Source organism: Oryzias latipes, chromosome 18, assembly GCF_002234675.1.
Source record: "Oryzias latipes chromosome 18, ASM223467v1".
Taxonomy (NCBI): Eukaryota; Metazoa; Chordata; class Actinopteri; order Beloniformes; family Adrianichthyidae; genus Oryzias; species Oryzias latipes.
In genome coordinates, this window is record NC_019876.2 from 4,363,509 (window position 1) to 4,383,266 (window position 19,758).

A 19,758-nucleotide genomic window follows, 5' to 3' on the forward strand; every position below is an offset into this window, starting at 1 on the left:
TTTTGGATATTAAAATGTGGATGGGAGAGAACTTTTTTGCAGCTCAACCAAGACAAAACTGAAGTCTTGGTAATCGGTTCTGAAGATGAGAGAGATGATGTCCAATTTTATCAGTCAACCAAATTTATGACCATATGTGATGAGTAAGGAACCTCGGTGTGATTCTAGCTGCAGATCTTAGTTTTGACCAACATGTGAACCAAGTGACTAAAACTACATTTTACCATCTGAGGACTATTGTCCGAGTGAGACCCTTTTGTCTTTAGAGCCAGTGCTGAAATCTTAATTCATGCTTTTATTACATCAAGATTAGATTACTGCAATGCCCTCCTTTCTGGGGTAAAGAAAACCATTCTTAATCGCCTGCAGCTAGTCCAGAACTGCTCGCCTTTTAACGAGAACCAGGAAGAGGGAGCACATTACACCGATCTTAAAATCTGCACTGGCTCCCTGTCGAGGTTTTTAAAAAGAAATTAAAGACATCTATTTAATTCAGCTTTTAATTAGATCTCCTATGGGGGATCTAAAATTTTTACTGTTATATTTTATGATATTTTACTACATTTTTATATGTTTAATGTGTGTTTATTATAATTATTATTATAATTTATTTATTTTTTGTCTTAACATCTTAACTTATTCTTATTTATATTTCAAGTGTTTTAGACTTTTTATGCATTAAATATTTTAATTTTTTATATTTGAGCTGTTTTTGTATTTGAACTTTTCTATTTATCACTTTTACATTTTGGACGGTTTACGAGTGTTTTCTCACCCTTGACTGGGGTGTTTGTGTCTATGCTGACACTCAGGCCAACAGGAGGACAGAGCAGACGGCACCTTCTTGGTTCTCTCTTCTTAGGGTTTTTTTTTCTTAAGTCATTTCTCGTTTACTTGTGCTTGTTTTTGTTTTGGGGGCTTATTCATTTACTTTTTTCATTGGTGTGTTTGCATTCTTGTTTGTTTTTTATGTATCTTGAGTTGTTTTCTTTACATGAAAGGTGTTATAGAAATAAAATTAATTTGAATTTCAGTCAAGTCACTTCACAGTTTTACAAGTACTGTCCATCCTAGGCCTTAATAAAAGTGTGTTTTTCCTATTGAGTCTAAATTTGTACAGAACGGTCTGTGTGTGAGTGTGTGGGCGGGGGGGGGGGGGGGGGGGGGGTTATTATTTCCATCATTGCAGAGAACCATTACCACCTTTTCCACTGTCATTTTATACACTTTTTTTTGGCTACTTCACTGTCTTGGAAATTGGAAATTTCTTCATATTCACATATATATTCTTGTCTTCCATGTGCTGCATAAATTGCAGAAAATATAACTTGCAATTTACTATAAAAGTGCCACTTTTTTTATATACATTTGTGAAGGAGAAAAGAAATTTACTTTTGGTTTAATATTTGTATATTTTTTGTATAAGTCTTATGCTGCTTGTTGTTTTTCCTAAAAAAAATCATTACTGACATGTAACAATATAGTATATGTGTAAGGCTATTTCTAATAATTCATTTTTGCAGGAAGTGTTATTCATTTAGACATTTCCAATACTTTATTTGACATCTTCTCAGTAGAGACGCACACAAGCATCGACCCACTTATACACACTCTAAAACAACTGCATAAAAAGTTAACAATCCTACACTAATATAAAGATAATTGGGAATTGTGTCGGTGATGAATGCTTTTCATACACAGAGATGCCAAGAAAAGATAAATGAATAAATGTCAATTTCATTTGAACAATGTCAGAAATCGCATAAGATTATGTCTGTCTAACATGATTCGTTTATGTTTCAGCATTTGTAAATTCAGGTAATAGCTGAGTGTACAGATGTTTGAAAACATTAAAAGACAGTTTAAGGAATCTAATAATGAACATGCCACCTTATTTTATTCAAATATCAGTGTTAAAGTCATTTCTATGTTAAATGCTAAGGTTTTTGTAAAAAAAAGAAAAATTTAAATGAAGAAAAACCTAAATGCTAGAGGCTCACAACCAGTGTTTACTGTTCCTTGTTGTCATTATGTAACCACTAGATGGCAGCACAGAGAAGTTCTAAGCTGTCATGCTTGGTCAGTCATTTGTGGAAACCAGAAGTGCAATGATTCTGAATCTTTTGGTTAAAAGTTTAATTTCTGCTCAGGTACATTAAATAGTACTGGAACTGTGAACATAATTAGAAAATTACTTTATAAACCATTCACAAGCTAGAAAAGGAGTCTGCAAATAGTGAAATATTGAAAGTTTTCCATTCTATTTTTATATTTTATATTTGAATGACCAGACTGACTAATTGAGGTTTCTGAGGTCAGCATGGCGAACTAGGTTTTGGCAGCTGGTGTAAGAGTGACTTCATGAACAGAAATAAAAACTCTTAGCACTGTTTTTGGGGGAAAAAGCAGTTCTTCTAGACTAAACTTTGTTTTATAAAGGTGATTAATTATCAAAGCAATCAACCCCTGACTTAAAAATACAATTTTTTCTTTAGTTTTCCTTTCCCCCAAACTCCACCCTTTTACAAGATTTTAAAATGTCTGTTATTACCATATTATGGAGTCTAAAAGGGGCTGGTCTGCGTGGTAGAGGACAAAGGTTAGGTAGGCCCCTTCCTACGACATGTTTATGACCAAACACAGGAGGGGAGTTATTGTGTGTCCTTAACGAAAAGAAGAAAAAAAAACTGGGGTGTTGTGATGGTTAATGAACCCTTATACGACTGGTAACTGACAATAGGTAATGCATCCGTTCAGGAAGGAAATAGTGAAGGCAGGATGGTATAACTTGCTCCAGAACTGAACAGTGAGGGGGAAGGAAAAAAAATCCTCTCAGTGCAGCTGAACCCCCCCTTCTTCTCCTAAGCGGTCAAAATTATTTTCAGCTGCTCCTGACTGCAGGGATTTACATCAAACCTCAACTGCTCTACTTCCTGCTTGGCACCACAGCGTGTGCTCTGAGTGGCCCCGTAAAACTGAGAGGGTGCCCTCAAACAAAAAACTCTGACACATCATTTTCCAGCCCAGACCCTTCCTAACCAGCCCAGGACTTTCCACGTGTTGATTGTGAGCAGGTGGACTCGGTCTGTCCCGAGAAGGTCTAACCACTGGGACAAAGCCAAACTAGACACTTCTCTGTGAGTGTGAAGGTGCTAATCTTTGATTTTCATCTAGCACAGGGGTGTGCAAACTTTTTGACTTGTTGGCCACAAAGGCTTCCAAAATTTGACAGGAGTGCTTTGGTCCTCCATCTCAATGGAATCTGGACAAAAGCATGCTTTAATTCTGACATAAAACAGAACATTTTGGAGTCTTTCTTTCAAAACGGTGACTTTTGTTCTCCTTTTGGTGCCAATTGCACCAATGGGTTGATGTACCCTGAAGGAAAAAGATGCATAACATGCTGCGTTCATGGTGTTGAAATGATCGGAAAATGACTGTCCAACTCAGAAAACACACACAAAAATCTTTTAACACCACAAGAATGCAAAATAATTTTCTGCACCTGGACAAATGTCAATGTACTGCTAGTGCACCATTTATGAGGAGACACCAGAATTTCAGGGAAAACAAAACACTAATAGGTATTATCAATAAAATCCGGTTTGTGGCCCCCAGGTCGTTGCCCACCTCTGATCTAGCAGCTTCTTTTAGATAGTAGTTTGGTCTCATTATGAAGTCAATGTTTGGCAGCTTGAGGACAGCTGCATGCAGGTCATCTGCAGGTAATGAAGCTGCAGGTTCAAATCTTGTCAGACTGCAGCCTTAATGGATGTCTTCATGGATGTTGCAATAAACCACCTCTGCTTGGACCTTTATGATTCATGGTTGGAATAAAAGCAGAGGTTTGCCTTCATCTTGTAATATGTCCTCAAAACATTGTTGTTTTTAGAAGAAATCTGATGAGTTGAGAAGAACTGATGTCCTCTCCTCCTGCGTGTAGTGCTGACATGGGGCACAAGCTGAAGCTGGAGACTATAAAGCTGGTTTGATGCCGAGAAGACTCCACTTGACGTGAGCGCAGACAGAAGGGGGTTGGCTGAGCAGGCGGAGAAGAGGGGGGGGGACAGCAGCACACACCTAGTTCAATGTTCATTATAAAAAGAGAGTTTGTGAAGGAGACTCGAACCCCGAGCAGCTCACCTGGACTTGCTTCAACCTGATCCAGTCAGAGCGGCGTCTGTGTCCCTGGGATGCGCGCCGCGTCCAGCTGAAGCGGCGCAGTTTGGCACATCTTCCCTCCGGGCTGCAGCCGGACAGAAACCGCGCTGCGCATTACAGCTGCTGCCTCCACGCTTTTCCTTAACATGGGATCGCACTGTCGAGAAGGTTTGAGCTGGAAAAGTTTGCTTTGGTGCGTCCTGCTCCTCTGGCTGTGCACGTATGTGAACGGGACGTGGAAGACGAGACTTTACAAAACGTTTCCTGGGACGCAGCAGAGCAGAGAGGCAGCGGCTCGAACCCCCGTCTATCAAAAAAGGTAACACACTGACACAGTCTTGGTGTGGCAGTAGGCAGTTGTTCTTCAGTGGATGGTTGCTTCCATCTCCAGCCATCTTCCGGATCCTAAATCTAGTTTCTCTGTGCGCCTCTTTCTCCATCATCTGCAGCCTTTCAGCTGTCAGGACATCTTTTCTCAGAGTTCCTCACTTTCAATCCTAATTGTGTGTAGCTTTAAGGGAATGATCTATCTCTTTAGGTTGAGTGTGTGTGGCCTGAAAGTGTGTCCAGGTGGCTTTCAGTACTTGGACGTTTTTTCCTAAACACAAGCAGCTGGGATCCCGCTGCATCTGGGCTTGTTTTGGGAAGATCTCAGTGTTTTGCGCATTAACGGACAGCAGGGGAAAAGCTGCTGCTGGTCTTAGTCAGCCCCCTGCCTGCTAAAGGCTTTGAACAGAAGAGGAGCTGCAAGTTTCAGGTCACCTGCTGCCTGGCTGGATCTGTGAGGAACTGGATGAATGAAAGTTGCAGAGTTGCAGCTTACAAACTTGCCTTTTGGCAAACTGGGTCTGCAGTAACAAAGTTCTTTCACACATACCATGTCTGCACACACTGATTATAAAAATCAAAGGGGATTAACAAGTCTTGAGTAATTTCTTGACTGCTTAGGTCACTCTGCACTGGGGCTGATAAAGTGTTTGTTCACCCTTGTCTTTCCTAATGACTTTATGGGTTCAGTTCCCGGCGTGGTTGGAGGAGGTATATGATGCCTCACTACTTATCTTTCACACTTCTTTATCTTCTCTCCAAAGGATTGTGGTGGAATGAGAGGCAGTCTGAGCTCTGGGGCTGACAATTCTCACTCAACTTTAAGACTTTGGCTCAAACAACTCTAGTGATCTTTTCAAATTATTCTTTGTTGGCTCGCAAGAAGATTTGGCTTCAATATTTACCAGCTTGATCTGAGATTGCACATGAAGAATCTGTACTTTTAAAACAAGGGATTTCAAACTCTTTTGATTCTGGAGTAGTTTATTACATTTGGATCAAAAAAGAGAAATGGATTTACCTTATGAACCTAAAAAGCTATTGATGGCTGCATAACCTTTCAAGTCTTCATTAAAATTATTTGTTTCTTAATAAAACATAAAAATACAAGTGTCGAAAACACAAATTTGATTTTTTTTCACCCCAGTTTTATTGCATTTTAACCAAAATAAAATAAAATGGTTATGGGCATTCCAATGTCATACTACTTTTTCTTCTTTTCTTCTTCAACTGCTCCCTTTAGGGATCACCACAGCGAATCATTTGCCCTTTCCTCTCTATCCTGGCGTTCACACAAACCACCCTCATCTTCTCCTTCAACATGTTCTCTTTGCGCTTCCTGTAGGCTTCTTTCAGAGGAACTCCAACCACAGCATCTTTGTACCAACGTTATCTTCTGAATGTGTCAAAAGCATCTCAATCTTTCTGATTCTATCAATCCTACTCACTCCAGAGAACTTTTGCATCCTTCATCTCTGTTACCTCAAGCTCTGCCTCTTGTCTCTCTTTCAGAGCTTCTGTCTCCAAACCAGCAACATGGTTGCTCTCACAGCAGTCTTCTATACCTTTCCTTTCATTTTTGCTGACACTTTTTTTGTCACACATCACACCTGAAACCTTCCTTCACCCACTGCTACCTGCTTCTGCACTCCTCCTTATCTCTTTCCTAACTTTAAACTGCCTAGTGGTAAAATGACTGAAATTAAAAAAAATCTAAAACTGTGGTTGTTATAAGGAGTTTATGGGAGATGCAGCAAAGACTGGAACCCTTTGTCATTTGATGATTTTAAGCTATGAAGTTCTTGCAATTTTACCCAGATTTGTTAACAAAAATTGGACAATTTAAAGCCAGAAAAGTGTGCCACTAGCTTTGTGTGGTGCGTAGGCAAACAAAGAAACAAATGAGCCACACAATGACTTCTTATTGAGACCATCTAAGACTTTCTAAAATTTTCTATCTGTGAGAGAGAGATTTTAAATATTTGTGTTTTTGGTTATGCAGTCTGTAGGTGAAGTCTTACTCCCTTCTCACAATTTTTTGTAATCTATTTTAGTTTAAATTGAGGATTTTCGGTTAATCTAGAATACTACTCGATTGCAAAAAAAACCTCCTTTAACAAATATCATCTGGGCCAAACCTTCTAAATTCAAATTCATCTAATTTCTGAAATGAGAAGAAAAACAAGATTATCTGTTTTTTTTGGGTCTTAATTTAACATTTGACACAGTTGTCACAGCTTTAGTACAATGAGGCTGAGCTTTCCCTCAATGTATAGTCTTATTTGTGCTATTCCCCCCCCCCCCCATTATGAAGGAAACCTATGTCAAAATACACTGGACTGATCAACTTCAACTTTAAATCCAGTAACAGACTTTAGTGACAGTTAATTTTCCTGCTACAACTCTGTGTTTAGAAAGGAAATCCTCGGATCCCCACATTAATGACGGCCATTGTTGCAGACGAAGCATAACCACCACATGACAACAGCATTCCTAGACAGCAGCAGCCTCCCACAGTGGGTCATGGCTCCCCACCACTGCAAAAGTTGCTGAGAAAGGGGTCAAAAAGAAAAGCATAAAAAAGCCCGAGCCACTGACCCGGCTCCAACGCACCCCGAGTCCACACATCACAGCACACACATGAACTGCCCCCACTCAGTGTTTAATGTCTCTTTTTCAGTCTGGGCTGTCTTGGAGGCAGGAGGAGGAACCATGCAGTGATGTTAAGTAATGTAAGGCTAATCACTGTCTGTAAATTCTTTACTTTAGTGGAATTCCTTAAAAGGATCCACATTTACAGTGCAGAATGCAGAGTCCAAGCCTATAAACTCATGACAAACACCAAAAAAAGATACATTTTTCTTTTTCCTCCAGTCTTCTGTGAGTTTTTACCGTTGACTATTAAAGTCCCACTTCAATCATCCTTTGATCTATTTTCGAAGCGTTCCCAGTGGTCTTTCAACAATTTTCTAGCCAAACTCATAAAACATTTTGTTTTCTAGGACATGGTTTCTGCAGAGCGGCAGTAGTTGAGTTGTTTGTTTGTGGGTGGGACTGTTGACACAGAATAAGACTGTCCCCATTACCTATCATGCCTTTGTTTACACGCTCTACCGCTATCTTACAGCCCCTCACAACCCCAACCTAACATTACTTGTGCAACAAAAATGGCGAGCAATGCTGGAGCTATCCAGTCGTACAGTTTTGATCCAGATTCCAGCTCAGACGAGGAAAACCAAGACGTACATGGATCTATTTGTTTACATAAGGAAGCATCAGAATGGAGTGGAGGAGGGAGCTTGTGGTCTGCTGATAGTTGATTTTTTGTAAGAACTATAAGCTTTTTCAAGTGGCATTCTTTCGTCTGCTCTTGATTCACCTCAATTCAAATAAATAAAAAAATCAGAGAGGGAATTTTTATCTTTATATATTTAAAATTTGTCCTCTATCATGAGAAAAATGCCTCAAGAACACGTTAACAACATTCGAAACACAATTTTCATTGGAGAGGGTTTTTAGGTTTGTAAAGGGCAGCAGTGGCGCAAAGAGCAGTCGACTTCTGTTCAGAAAGAAACAGGTTTGGTTCCCACTTTGGCTGCTGAAGAGTCCCTGGGCAAGACACTGAACCCCACTTTGTTTCGGGTGGTCTGGTTAGCGTCTGGTGTGGTAGCTTTGCCATCATCAGTGTGTAAATGTGTGTATGTGTGTGGGTGGACAGGACTGCAAAGCACTTTGGGTCTTAATGAATGTAGAAAAGGGCTAAACAGTGGGACAAAAAAGTATTTAGTCAGGGACCAATTGTGCAAGTTTTCTCACTTAAAAAGACAAGAGAGACCTGTCACTTTCATCATAGGCATACATCGACTATGAGAGACAAAATACAACAAGCAAAGAAATATTTATTTTAAACCATAATATACAAATAAATTCTTTAAAAATCAGACAATGTAACTTTCTGGATTTTCTACTCATTTTGTCTCTCATAGTTGGTATACCTATGATAAAAATGACAGATCTCTCTTCTGTTTTCAAATGGGAGAACTTGAACAATTGGTTGCTGACTAAATACATTTTTGCCCCACTGAAATATAAGCCCTTGACCATAATCTGCTGAATTAAAAAGAAACTCAGAAACAGTTAAAAAGCACCTTAATAACCAATACTTCTGATTTTTTCTGCTTAGTTTATCCTTAGATGATTTATTTAACAATGGGGAAATAACTGTTAAAATGGGCCAACTAATGTCAATTAAAAAATAGATATAATTCCTTAATTAAAAGCTGTCTAAAACTAAAAAGGATCATATCACCAGCAACATTTTCTCCTTGTCTCTTCATTAGCTTCACCTTGAATGTAACTCTATTTGTCTCTATCAGTTCTTGTTGTTGTGCCACATTTATCTTATGCCTCCCCGCCGTCCCATGTGACCAGCGCTGCTTCATAATTGCCTTTCTGATTTCCCATTTGGAGCTTCATACTGTGACCTTTAAAATAAAATAATCTCCTCGCTCGTAACTGTCCGATTTCCACATTGATCTTTTGTTTTGCTCAAGGATTTTCCCATGGAACAGAAATCCATGGAATGTTGTTCTTATTTCTAAATATTTTATTTCAAGTATATCTTTGAACTGTGAACTCTTCCCCTTACGCTGTACTTAATAGCCTCATAAGCTCGTATTTGCCCTCATTGATTCTTGTGATAGGTGTGCATCACTTAGTTCTTCTCTTGTGGAATGTGCCCTACCAGACTCACAAGATGAGGAAACTGTATGCAAGGTGAAATGAGGACAATCAGCCACTAGAGTATAACATCCAGGGTTTTTCACACTAGCTTTTGCTCTGCATTTGCATATATTATAGTTAAGGGTTCAGCTGTCTATCGTTTCTTTCCAATGTCCTCCCATCTTGGCGTCTGTAGCACCGAGGAACAGATGGGACAAAGCTGGGATTTTTTTTCTTCTTTTTTTTTCAGGGTTTCTTTCTTAACGTTTGGCTGTGGCCGCTTGTGACTGTGAGATGGATGATGATTTATTTAGTTTGGAGCACACATTCAGAGTGTGCCATGTGTGCTTTGAGACCTGATACTCACCCAGGGCCTGCTTGGTGCTTTGCCAGAGGAACAGCATGATCCTGGTGAGTTGCTCACTTCCTAACACATGGGTGCCTCAAAGAGCAAGGTGGTGGCTATGAAACATTTAAGAGTGGAGGACTAAGTGCACTAAGCATTAGAACTTCTTTTTTATGGACGGTTTCAGGAAGAAGAAGAGATGGGATACAAGTATACGTTTGATGGGATTATACCAAAGACCGTAGATCTTCTGTGGTGGAGATAGTCCGATTTTTGTTACTTTTTACAGCACATTTAAGATGAAAGTCAAACCGTTTGACAAATTGTAATTATCATGCAAACTGCTCTTGTTATTTCCTTCATTAAAGAAACCGCAGACAATGTTTTCTTTTTGCCAAATGAGTATGTGTGAGGAGAAGGGGGAGCACCACCAACCCCCACCCCATTTCCCAACACATGCCCCCCGGCGATAATCTTGGCTGTTCAGGTGAAACCTCCTTCCAGCCTTAGAAACTGTTGTTTATCAGATGGGTCTTAAAGATAAGTGGTATGGAGCAGTTGGGGTTAGTGGCAACCAACCCTGCACCCCCACCTCCTCCCCAGCTCCACCTGACCACAGCTCCTTCACATTTTCCACCAGTGATTGGAGCATTTTTCTTCTCTGGACCAGGAAAAGCAATCATAGGGTAATATGGTATAGATCTATGCTCATATTTGTAGTCTTGCTGGTGACGGATTTACTGTCATACATGAATGGTGGGTTTGTCATAAAAAACATGTGGGAGTTAAATTCTCTTACCTGTTTTAAAGGTTTAAAAGGAATTTAAAGCAGCTTTTTTCCCCTTTACCCTAAAATGGACCTTTTAGCTGAAAAAGGGATAATATTTTACTTGGACATGAATTGGTGATCTGTTGTAGAGTTGTTCATGTATAGTACGCCGATAAAGTCATAATAGAGAACAGTTTGATGATAAAAAATTAGGTAAGATGCAGATTTGCATCATCTGAAAAAATTACTTTTAGGTCAACAACGAGTTACAAGTTTCATCATCACATCATTTTTTTATGTAAAGTTGTATGAACTTGAAATGTCAATAGGAAGTGTCAGTACACGAAGCTCCTGCTTACAGGCTCAGGTTTGTGTACAGCCGCCGCCACATGTGGGGATGGTTAATGGAAGCTGCATCCCATCTTTTGCCTTTGGTGGTTTTCTTTTGAGTAAACTATGTCAGATATGCGCAAACACATGGCCTCACAGGTTGACATCCAGAAATTGGTGGGAACACTTCAATTTTTCTGAACATGCATCTCTAGAGCGCAGGATTCTGCTGTTCGCTTGGTGCTTTTCCACAACCACAACTCAGAGGTGAATTTCTAATGAATTACTGCCGCTCTGCAGATACTATGTCCAAGAAAAGGACTCCGCTTTTTTGATTTTTTTGTCTAAATATAGCATATTCATGATTAAAAGACTGCTGGAAACATTTTTACAATAGATCAAAAGATGATCGTACTGACACCTTAAAAGTTTAAAAAGTAATGAACAATTTAGATCCTTACTGAGCCCTTATTATGTCTAACAAAACCTTTCAAGGTGAGAAGAGAACTTGTGATAAAGATGCAAACAAACCTTCATCTTTAATCCTCTTTCTGGAACTACTTCTGAAACCCTAACACAAACGGATGTATATCAATAGAGGATAGAGTACAGTGATTAAAACCATGTAAACACCACCCTCCAAACAAAAGGATGGGGGAGGGAAGACTCTGCCACACTAAATATATATATATATATATATATATATATATATATATATATATATATATATATATATATATATATATATATATATATATATATATATATATATATATATATATATATATATATATATATATATATATGCATGGCTAATAAGCTTTTGAGTAAGTCTACATGTTTACCTGGAATGCCTCTTCTTTAAAATGTATTTGATGTCGATTTATTTCTAAATAAACAAAAACGTTACATATATTTATTTTCATTTCTATGATTAAACAAAACAATGTATTATATTTGCTTTCCCCCACAGGAACTGGTGCCCTCACACAGTTACTAAGACGATAACCTGCCAGGTGCAGAATGGAACCGTCCTCCAGAGGGTCTATCAGACCTGCCGCTGGCCACAGGGATGCTCAGGAGGCAGGTGAGGGCTGAACACACCTGCCAGCACAGCCACTTTTGAGTGCCTAAGATTAAAGGACTTAAAGAACCTCTAAATGAATACATTCAACTATAAATTTCGTTTAGAATTAGACCCTAATGCATCTACAGAAATAGATTATTTTTATGTTCAATATTTTGTCACTGTAAGTTACTGCAAGAAACTTTCTGAAAAATGTGGATTAAAATAATTTTCTGGAAGAACTTTTAGTAGCTTTGAAACAACCGAGGGTTTATAGAAACTTATTAAATAAAAATACCAAATCTAACCTTTAACTTGAAAAACATAGGGGATGTTAAACTAAAACAAACTAAACATGATTTGAATAAATGATGACAAGAAACAAAATAAACAAAAGGCAAAGAAAAGCAACCAAAATTAATGATTTTAACTTAAATATCTTTTTAGTGGCGATGAGTGACCAGCCAGTTAGCAACACAATAAAAAGGTTAACAGCGAAAAATAAATAACATAGGCTACAGACAAAATGAAAAACTCCAAAAAGGGGCGTTAATGTGGTCGACCTCTTATCGGAAGATTGTGAGTTTGATTCCCACCTTGTCAAAGTGTCCTTGGGCAAGACACTGAACCCCACCATGCCTCTGGTGGAAGGTTAGCGCCAGTGTTCGGCAGCAGAGCCACCACTAGTGTGTGAACGTGTGAATGGGTGAATGGGTGAATGGGACTGTGACTTCGAAGCGCTTTGTGCCTTCAAGGAAGGTAGAAAAGCGCTATACAAGTATACGCTATTTACTATTTTAAATCTAGATCAACTTAGTAGCCGACTTGGACCTTTAAAAAGCTCAACTGAACCCAACATAATTTAAACATAATTCCCAACAAAGAACTCAGTTTAAAAGATTTAAGCTCAATGACACATCTTGGAATATATGGTGTTTATGATAGCCATGGGCAGAGGGTTGGTTAAGATTCAAACACAAAGACAAAAGAAAGTACTGTTCCCCATGATACATGGTACAGTCCACTTCCTGTGACCTGCTCCTCAAACTGGCTCCACCCTCTGTGGGCCTGATCAGGTAAGTCCAGCACCACATGTCATCAAACCAAAAACACAGAAATGCACCTTGACCAAACTTTGTAAATCCAGGATACATTATGTCTAATTTGAATAAAATACTTTCCAATAAAACAAGCTTGTTATTTAAACAATAATTTATAATGTGAACATGTTTTGTTGTGGAACTGAATACTATCCAGGGAGTGGCTTACTGATTGGTTGATTGGAAAAGCTGACTCGATTAACTAAAATTAGGTGTATGTAATAGAAAGTGAAAAAGATGTGCAAATAAAATCAAAGACACACTTGAATTAATGCAGTTCCATTTAATCAGATTTGATATGGTTAAGTGTTCCAATCTGTCCTGACACGGCCGTACCCAACAACAGTTGTGTTCTCAAAACTCATTGTTGTAGTTTGACATTGAAAACATTTAAACATTTTAGAGTTTGTAATTTTTTTTTCCATCCTATTATTGGGATCCTGTTTGTCTCAGTTTGTGAAAATGCAAGTGACCTTTACATTTTCCCAAACTGCACTACACCATGTCCACTGTGACCACATCCGAGTCTTCATAGCGATTCTAGTCAGAAGGTTAAAGAGAGAAGAAGATGTGGGCCTTAAGCCGTTTGAACCGTCGGTAATGTGAATATATACATATATTCATATATATATATCCATTTTAAAAACAAGACTTCCTGTTTGGCAGGTCTGAATTAAAAGTAAGTGCTGTTAGATTCATGGTCTTTAAATTGACAGATCATTGTTCCGCCTTAAATGGCCATTTTCCAGCAATTGTCCGGATTGTCTTTCTCACTGGTGGGAGCGGGGTTTAGTATTTTATCCAATTAAGACGCCATGAATGATAAAAAAGTGAGTTTTTATTTGCACAATTCAAGCCAATGGGTCACTTGACCACACAGTCTGTAACAAGCCACTTTTATGTTGAGTTTTAATTTCCTTCTTTGTCCCTCCATTCCTTGGTTTGGCTGCAATTATTTTCTGTGATTTGAGGGCGAAATTGTCCTACTTTCTGACTTGAAGCACTTTGGTTTAACCCCAAGTACAATAACTAAATGAGTAAATGAGTAAATGAGTAAATGAATAAAATGAGTACCTGTGTTCAAATGTTTTTTTTTCATAGGAGATAACCTTAAATTGTCGGTATTTTTCAGCTACAAGACCATGATCAGACCTTCATACAAAGTGGTTCATCGCACTGTGACCTCTCTAGAGTGGAAATGCTGTCCAGGGTTCAGCGGTTCTGCCTGTGAAGAAGGTAAGAGAAGCTAACTTGTCTCTACTTTCTCTGTCTAGCCTTCACTACATCACTTTCCTCACGTGGCTCATTAAACTTTTTATTCTCCAAACCTTGTGCTGGCTCTTTGTCACCATCCTTTCATTTTTAAATTGCTGTCTGATGTCTGTAGTCTAATGTGCTTGCATATGACAGACTTTAGAACAGCAGTGATTTCCATCAGCCTTACATTGTGCAGCTTCTGTCTTCTAAATGAAGCCGAGAAATAAGATCTCTCAGCTTTTATTGAGTGAGTCAGTTACTCCCACTTTATTATAAGTTTTAATGCCTTCATTTAAAAAAAGTCAATATGCCGCAGAAAGATTTATTACTTGCGGTGTTTTTTTGTTTTACAATCCAGCTAGAACCAACTCTTCATCTGCCACTGCCATGCAAGCACTGCTGTGTTCATTTTTCATCTACAGTAGCTTTACACACACACACGTCTTCCCCTGGCAGGGCTCTACAGTCTGGCTCAAAGGGTGGAGCTCCTGTTTTGCCGTGACTGAGGGTCTGAATGGGTGTAACATAAATTGTCAGACTATGTAATGCAAAGGACAATAAATATTTACAGTGGTTAAAGTGGTTGCTTTTTTGTGGTGCCAAAAATGAGGAAAAAAACTATTTCTTTTATGCTCCCACTTTGAGATGAACTAAGAAAAACCCGGCCGTCTGATTGGTCTGAGGTTTGCAGTTAAGTGGAGAAATTTGAAAAAAAAAAATTCCCTGTAGTAAATGTACTAAAACTGTTGAAAAGCAAAAAACAAAAACTGTTAGACTTAACAGAAAAAGAGTCATGCAAAGTGAAGAAAGAAGGAAATGATCCAGTAAGGTTTTTGCCTGCGGAGATTCCCATTTGGTTGTCATGGCAGTAGAGAGCTGTCAGGCCAGCAGGGATGCTGAGATTAGCCCCTTATCTGAGCGTGTTCTGGGTAGCTCTGATCAGAGGCGCTGCTGAGTGGAATTGACAGCTCTCATTCACAGGGCTTTGAGTTTGCAGCTCCCTGGATGCTGTTTGGGGCCACCATACCCAGATTTTTTTCTGTTTCTTCCTCGTGAGCTGAACCCCCTGCCTGCCCATAACCGGATACCTCACTGCTGTCAATCTCATTCTGCTCTTTTTTTCAACAGTAATAAAACCTTGCACTTGATGTTGGGATTTAACTGTTTGGACTGTCAGGGATGTGAGATTTTTAAAAAGATGTCTGTTTTTGAACAAAAAGTGACACCGACTTTCTGTTTTTTGGAGGTATGAATCAAATGACCTAAATGACAACGTACCGGCAACTGTCAGGCTTGTTTTTCCTGCCTATTTGCATATTTTGGATTTTGGTTGGCAACAAAAGATTGAGGAAGCTTAAAAACAGGCAAGTAATTGTAAATTTAAACCTATTGCTCACATGACTACATCCTTTGTTTACAGTCTGAGACTCCCCTCTGCCTTTTAGTCAACATATGTAAGGAATTCACTCATGGAGGGATTTATAAAGTTTGTCCAGAATTACTAATGTCATAGATAAAACACGTTCAATTTATGCAGAAGATCACATAATCCTTGTTCAAGTTTTGGATTATTTTACTCTAACACTTGAGAGGCCACTTGCAGAAGTCTAAGAGTGAGAGCTTTAGAAAACACAAAACAAAAAAAAACATGACAGAGTGAACAATGTGATGAGCAACTTTCACATTCGCCCTTCCTCCTTTTTTATTTTTTTCCCTCTATCCCCTGATTTGCCTCAGTTCCGCATGATTGATGTAATTACAAGGTTCTAATTGTTTTTTGCGAGATTGGGGAGATATCTCCTTACTTGTGGACCTGAAACACAATGGTCTTTATCCATCACTGAGCCTGAAGATGGAAAAAAAAGAGTTTTTGCAGATGGAGGCACTTTCATGACCTGCCAAAAAGAGGGATTGAATGTATGCTTAGCTGTTTTTCTTTTTAAAGTTCATTCTCATTTTCAGCTGAGATATCAAGTACATCTAACACAAACATCAAAATTACTCCTAATTTAGAGGAAATGTTGAGATGAAAACATGAAAATTATACCCATTATTTTATTAAGTCAAGCTTAAGGACTCAGTGAGATTCGGCAGCCGAGCAGCCTGTCAGAAAAGGATGAATGCATACTTAGTAGTTGGAAAATTAGGGAACATTATTGGCAGTTTTGTTTTTACTTTTATTTCTTACTTTGCATGGAGTCCAAAACGTATGGAGATGGTAAAAAGACTCACTGATTAAAGTAGATATTTAAAATATATTTACCTTCAGTTTATTGGAGCAAACATATAGGTGGAGGGGCTGTAGATTTGAATTAGCCTGGCTGTCAGAGCTTTGCCATGGGGGTTCCCCATCTAGCCATATCTAAAGTGGAGGCTGCGGTTTTTGGGTCACAATTACAGTATGGCTGGGAGGCAGAAGTGTGCTGTCAGTAATAAGCCACGGAAATGTAATCTGTGTTTTCACAGCTCAGCGCAGCTTATCGCAGGCCTGCTCTAACCCCTCACTCTAAACATCAGTCGGCTGCAGCTTGCCATTTGCAAACCAAGAGTGGGATGCTGGTGTGTGTAGCACGTGAGTGTGTGGGTGGAAGAGCAAAGCGTGGAATATTCCTACGTTGAGAGATGCAGCTGTCCTCTGTGATTAGGTGATTTAATTGTCGCCGGTGTGTGGCTGTAGGTGGAGGGACTCCAACCAGAGGAGTCAGCCAGAGGGGATCAGAGCTGAGCAAGAAAGGGTAACCTCCACTCCCACTCCTGAACGGCACCCACCACATGACCGCATGGGCAAAACTTTGTCACCTTGTCACTCAGCCCACTAAACTTTTTTTCTCCATCACTTTCATTTCTGAATTAGCGTTAGTGGTTTAGATTGAGTTTTTAAAAATTCTCCTTTGCTGTTTTTCATTTGGAAAAACGTAATGGTCTGATGTCAGATTTTGCTGCATGCAGAATGCTGATGAGGTCTGAAGACGTGCAGGCAGGAAGGGCAACAACAGCTGAACTTCATAACTATGTAAATGATTAGCAGACATGAGGAAGCGTATTTAAATTGAAAGCAGCTGATGTTGAAGATGAGTTGGTCTGAAGGCTCCAAATGAGATTAGGTGTGCGAAGGTACTGCATTCTACATCCTGGGAAGCTGTCATGATGGTCATTAATTAAAACTATTAAAATATCAACCTCCTTACCTCCAAAATTAACTTAAATAGACTTTTTTGCCTTTGTGCCAGCGTTATCTTTTTTAATCCTAAAATGCAGAGGTTTGTATCAAATATGAGAAAAAACAATTATTTTTTTCTTCCAGATTTTTTATGGCAGTGATCCTTTAATGAAACTGTTAATTTGATTTTAAAATTATTAAAATTATTGTTTTATACTTATTTGGTCTGCCTGACTGTGTTCAAAGTGAAAAAAATGCCACTGGACTTTCAGAATGTCGCACTGCTGTCTTTTTAATCTTCATAAAAATTTCATCCCATGCTTTGTATCTTTGTTGGGTTTTGTGTATTTGATTTCAGGATTAGAAATGTCTTTTCTACTTAATGATTTATTTATCATTTCCCAAGGTGTTTGTGTGGAGTACATTGAAAATCTGAAAAATGGAAAATGCTGTTAAAAAAGGGAAAAAAGTAGGCCAAGTCAGCAAAAAAAAGACTAAAAGGGAGAAAAATATGGTCCTGAAGTCTTCTGTCCCCTACATAGCTGTTTGGGTTTTCTTTTTGCACATTCACTTCAAAGCCTGACTGATCCCAGCATCAGAAGCAGAAAGGGAAGTGATGCTTTCTTCCTGGACTGCTGCAGATCAGAAGTTACTCAAGAAGAACCTTTCATCTTTTACATTACAGAACAAAAAATAAGGTTTTAAACATTTTTTGACCTTTTTCTTTTATTCAGCTGACTGCTGTTCAGCACACTTCCACTTTCCAACCTTGATCCAAACATAACACGGCTCTACTGTTCTTATGGAAGCTTTAGGATGTTAATTAAACATTTCAACCTTTTTTTCTCTACAGTGTAGATACAATGGCAGCATTGATAAAGCGGGAATTCTTTTGAAAAAAAGTCTAAAGTTGATCAGTTCAGTGAAGCCAGCTTTAACCTTCAGTTGCAGCATTTTAAGGGCAACCTCTTCAGTTCCAGCACTTTTAATTCCAACTTAAACTTTTTTCCTCTTTAATATGTATTTAAAACTGTACAGCACATCTGTACTTAACCATTCAGAAAATGTTTTATTTTAATTAATTTTATTTTTATGTTTTGTGTTGGATTTGATATGGAAGAGGATTTTATGCGACTTTTCCATTGAAACTTTTTAATTTAGCTACCGGTTTTTGATTTGATCAAGACAAAGGAAACATTGTTCCATTGAAGTCTAGGCTTGGCATTTCATTTTCCTGTTGCTGTTTTGTATAAATAAGCACCCAACCTAACACAGAAACTATTGAATAAAAAATGATATGGGGGAAAAAAGCACAGAGCCTGAAAATCTAGTCCATGGCTGCATCTTAAAGTGGAGTTCTTTATCCTCAGATGGCCTCCACACAAACTTAACATTTCATGCTTTTGCATCATTCAGCTGGATGGTTTTCTGTAAAACCTATTGAGGTCTTCCTCTCACTGCTGTGTCAGCCCTTCTGCCCAGTGATATCCAGAATGCAACATTAGGTAATGCAATAAAACAGTCAGTATCATACTCTTCAACTAAACAGTAGTTGTCAGTATTTTTATTCATTGCCTTAAGTCCTGTCAGCTTGACTGGTAAATTTGGGGCGTTATATGATCATAAACATTTACAGAACCACATAAGAGAAGCACCAGTATTGTTTCACTGTGGGCCGGGATTTTATGAGCCCGCACTTCAATATGAGTCTACTCCCACATTTTACTGAAGCACAAACAGACCGAGCACCACATCACTGTAGTCTCATTGTGATGACATCATTTATGGCCTCTTGGCCCCCCTGACTTTGGTCTCTGCTTCTCAGCCACTAAACACAGTATTTCCCAAATATCTGACTTTAAAACTCTTTAAAACACCGTTTTCTTTTCATACACTTGGTGGATTCTGTGTTCAGCAGGGTCTAAAGGGATTTGTACTGATGGTTTTGATTAGTCCTGGACCAAAGACAGAGAAGAAAGGCGAGTGGGATCAACTACACCAGTGGTTGGTCCCATTGGAGACATGCCTGCTTCACTGCAAGAGCAGAGTCTGACCGATCAGAAGGGTTATTTTTTCACAATCAAGAAGAAGAGGAAAATAAAATCTGATAACAGCTGTTGAGGTTTTTAATAATTTTCCAAGAACTTGTTTTTGTTAAGTGAAAGTTAATTGGCGTGTACAACCCAAAGGTTTATTTCAGTCAAACCTGGCAAAGGTTTAGTTGTCATTTCTTTTTATTTTACAAGTTTGCACCTGCTGGATCATCAAGGTTGTTTTTCCAAAATAAAGTATAATACATTTTTCGGTATAATAAAATACTGCAATTTTTGTCATTTTCATATATGGTAATATACTATGCAATACATTGTGATTTATAATGAAATGTCCTACAACATAATTAACAGATATTCTATATTCATACCACGGTCCGGGTGAATACTCGATTCGGATTGGATGCTGGGTGTGGATTAAAAAGTGATAAGGGGCAGTGATAAGGTACATCTGAAAAAGAAGTTCCAG

General features: G+C 38.6%; 2 protein-coding genes and 1 long non-coding RNA gene across 3 annotated transcripts in view; 2 read left to right on the top strand and 1 right to left on the bottom strand.

The window, feature by feature from the left end:
* LOC101169488 (short transient receptor potential channel 5) overlaps positions 1–19,758 on the top strand; it is a 275,758-nt gene that overhangs the window by 178,177 nt on the left and 77,823 nt on the right. The window lies entirely within an intron of this gene.
* On the bottom strand, positions 2,120–4,250 carry LOC110015616. The gene is made up of 2 exons (XR_002290842.2): positions 4,144–4,250; positions 2,120–4,039 (listed from the first exon to the last, which is right to left on the bottom strand). It is a non-coding gene; the product is annotated as an uncharacterized LOC110015616 (long non-coding RNA).
* On the top strand, positions 4,043–14,786 carry LOC111949235 (collagen alpha-1(XXVI) chain-like). Its single transcript, XM_023965890.1, has 3 exons — positions 4,043–4,480; positions 11,629–11,742; positions 13,954–14,786. Exons 1-3 carry the CDS (start codon positions 4,308–4,310, stop codon positions 14,069–14,071), a joined length of 405 nt encoding a protein of 134 aa, XP_023821658.1. The 5' UTR covers positions 4,043–4,307; the 3' UTR covers positions 14,072–14,786.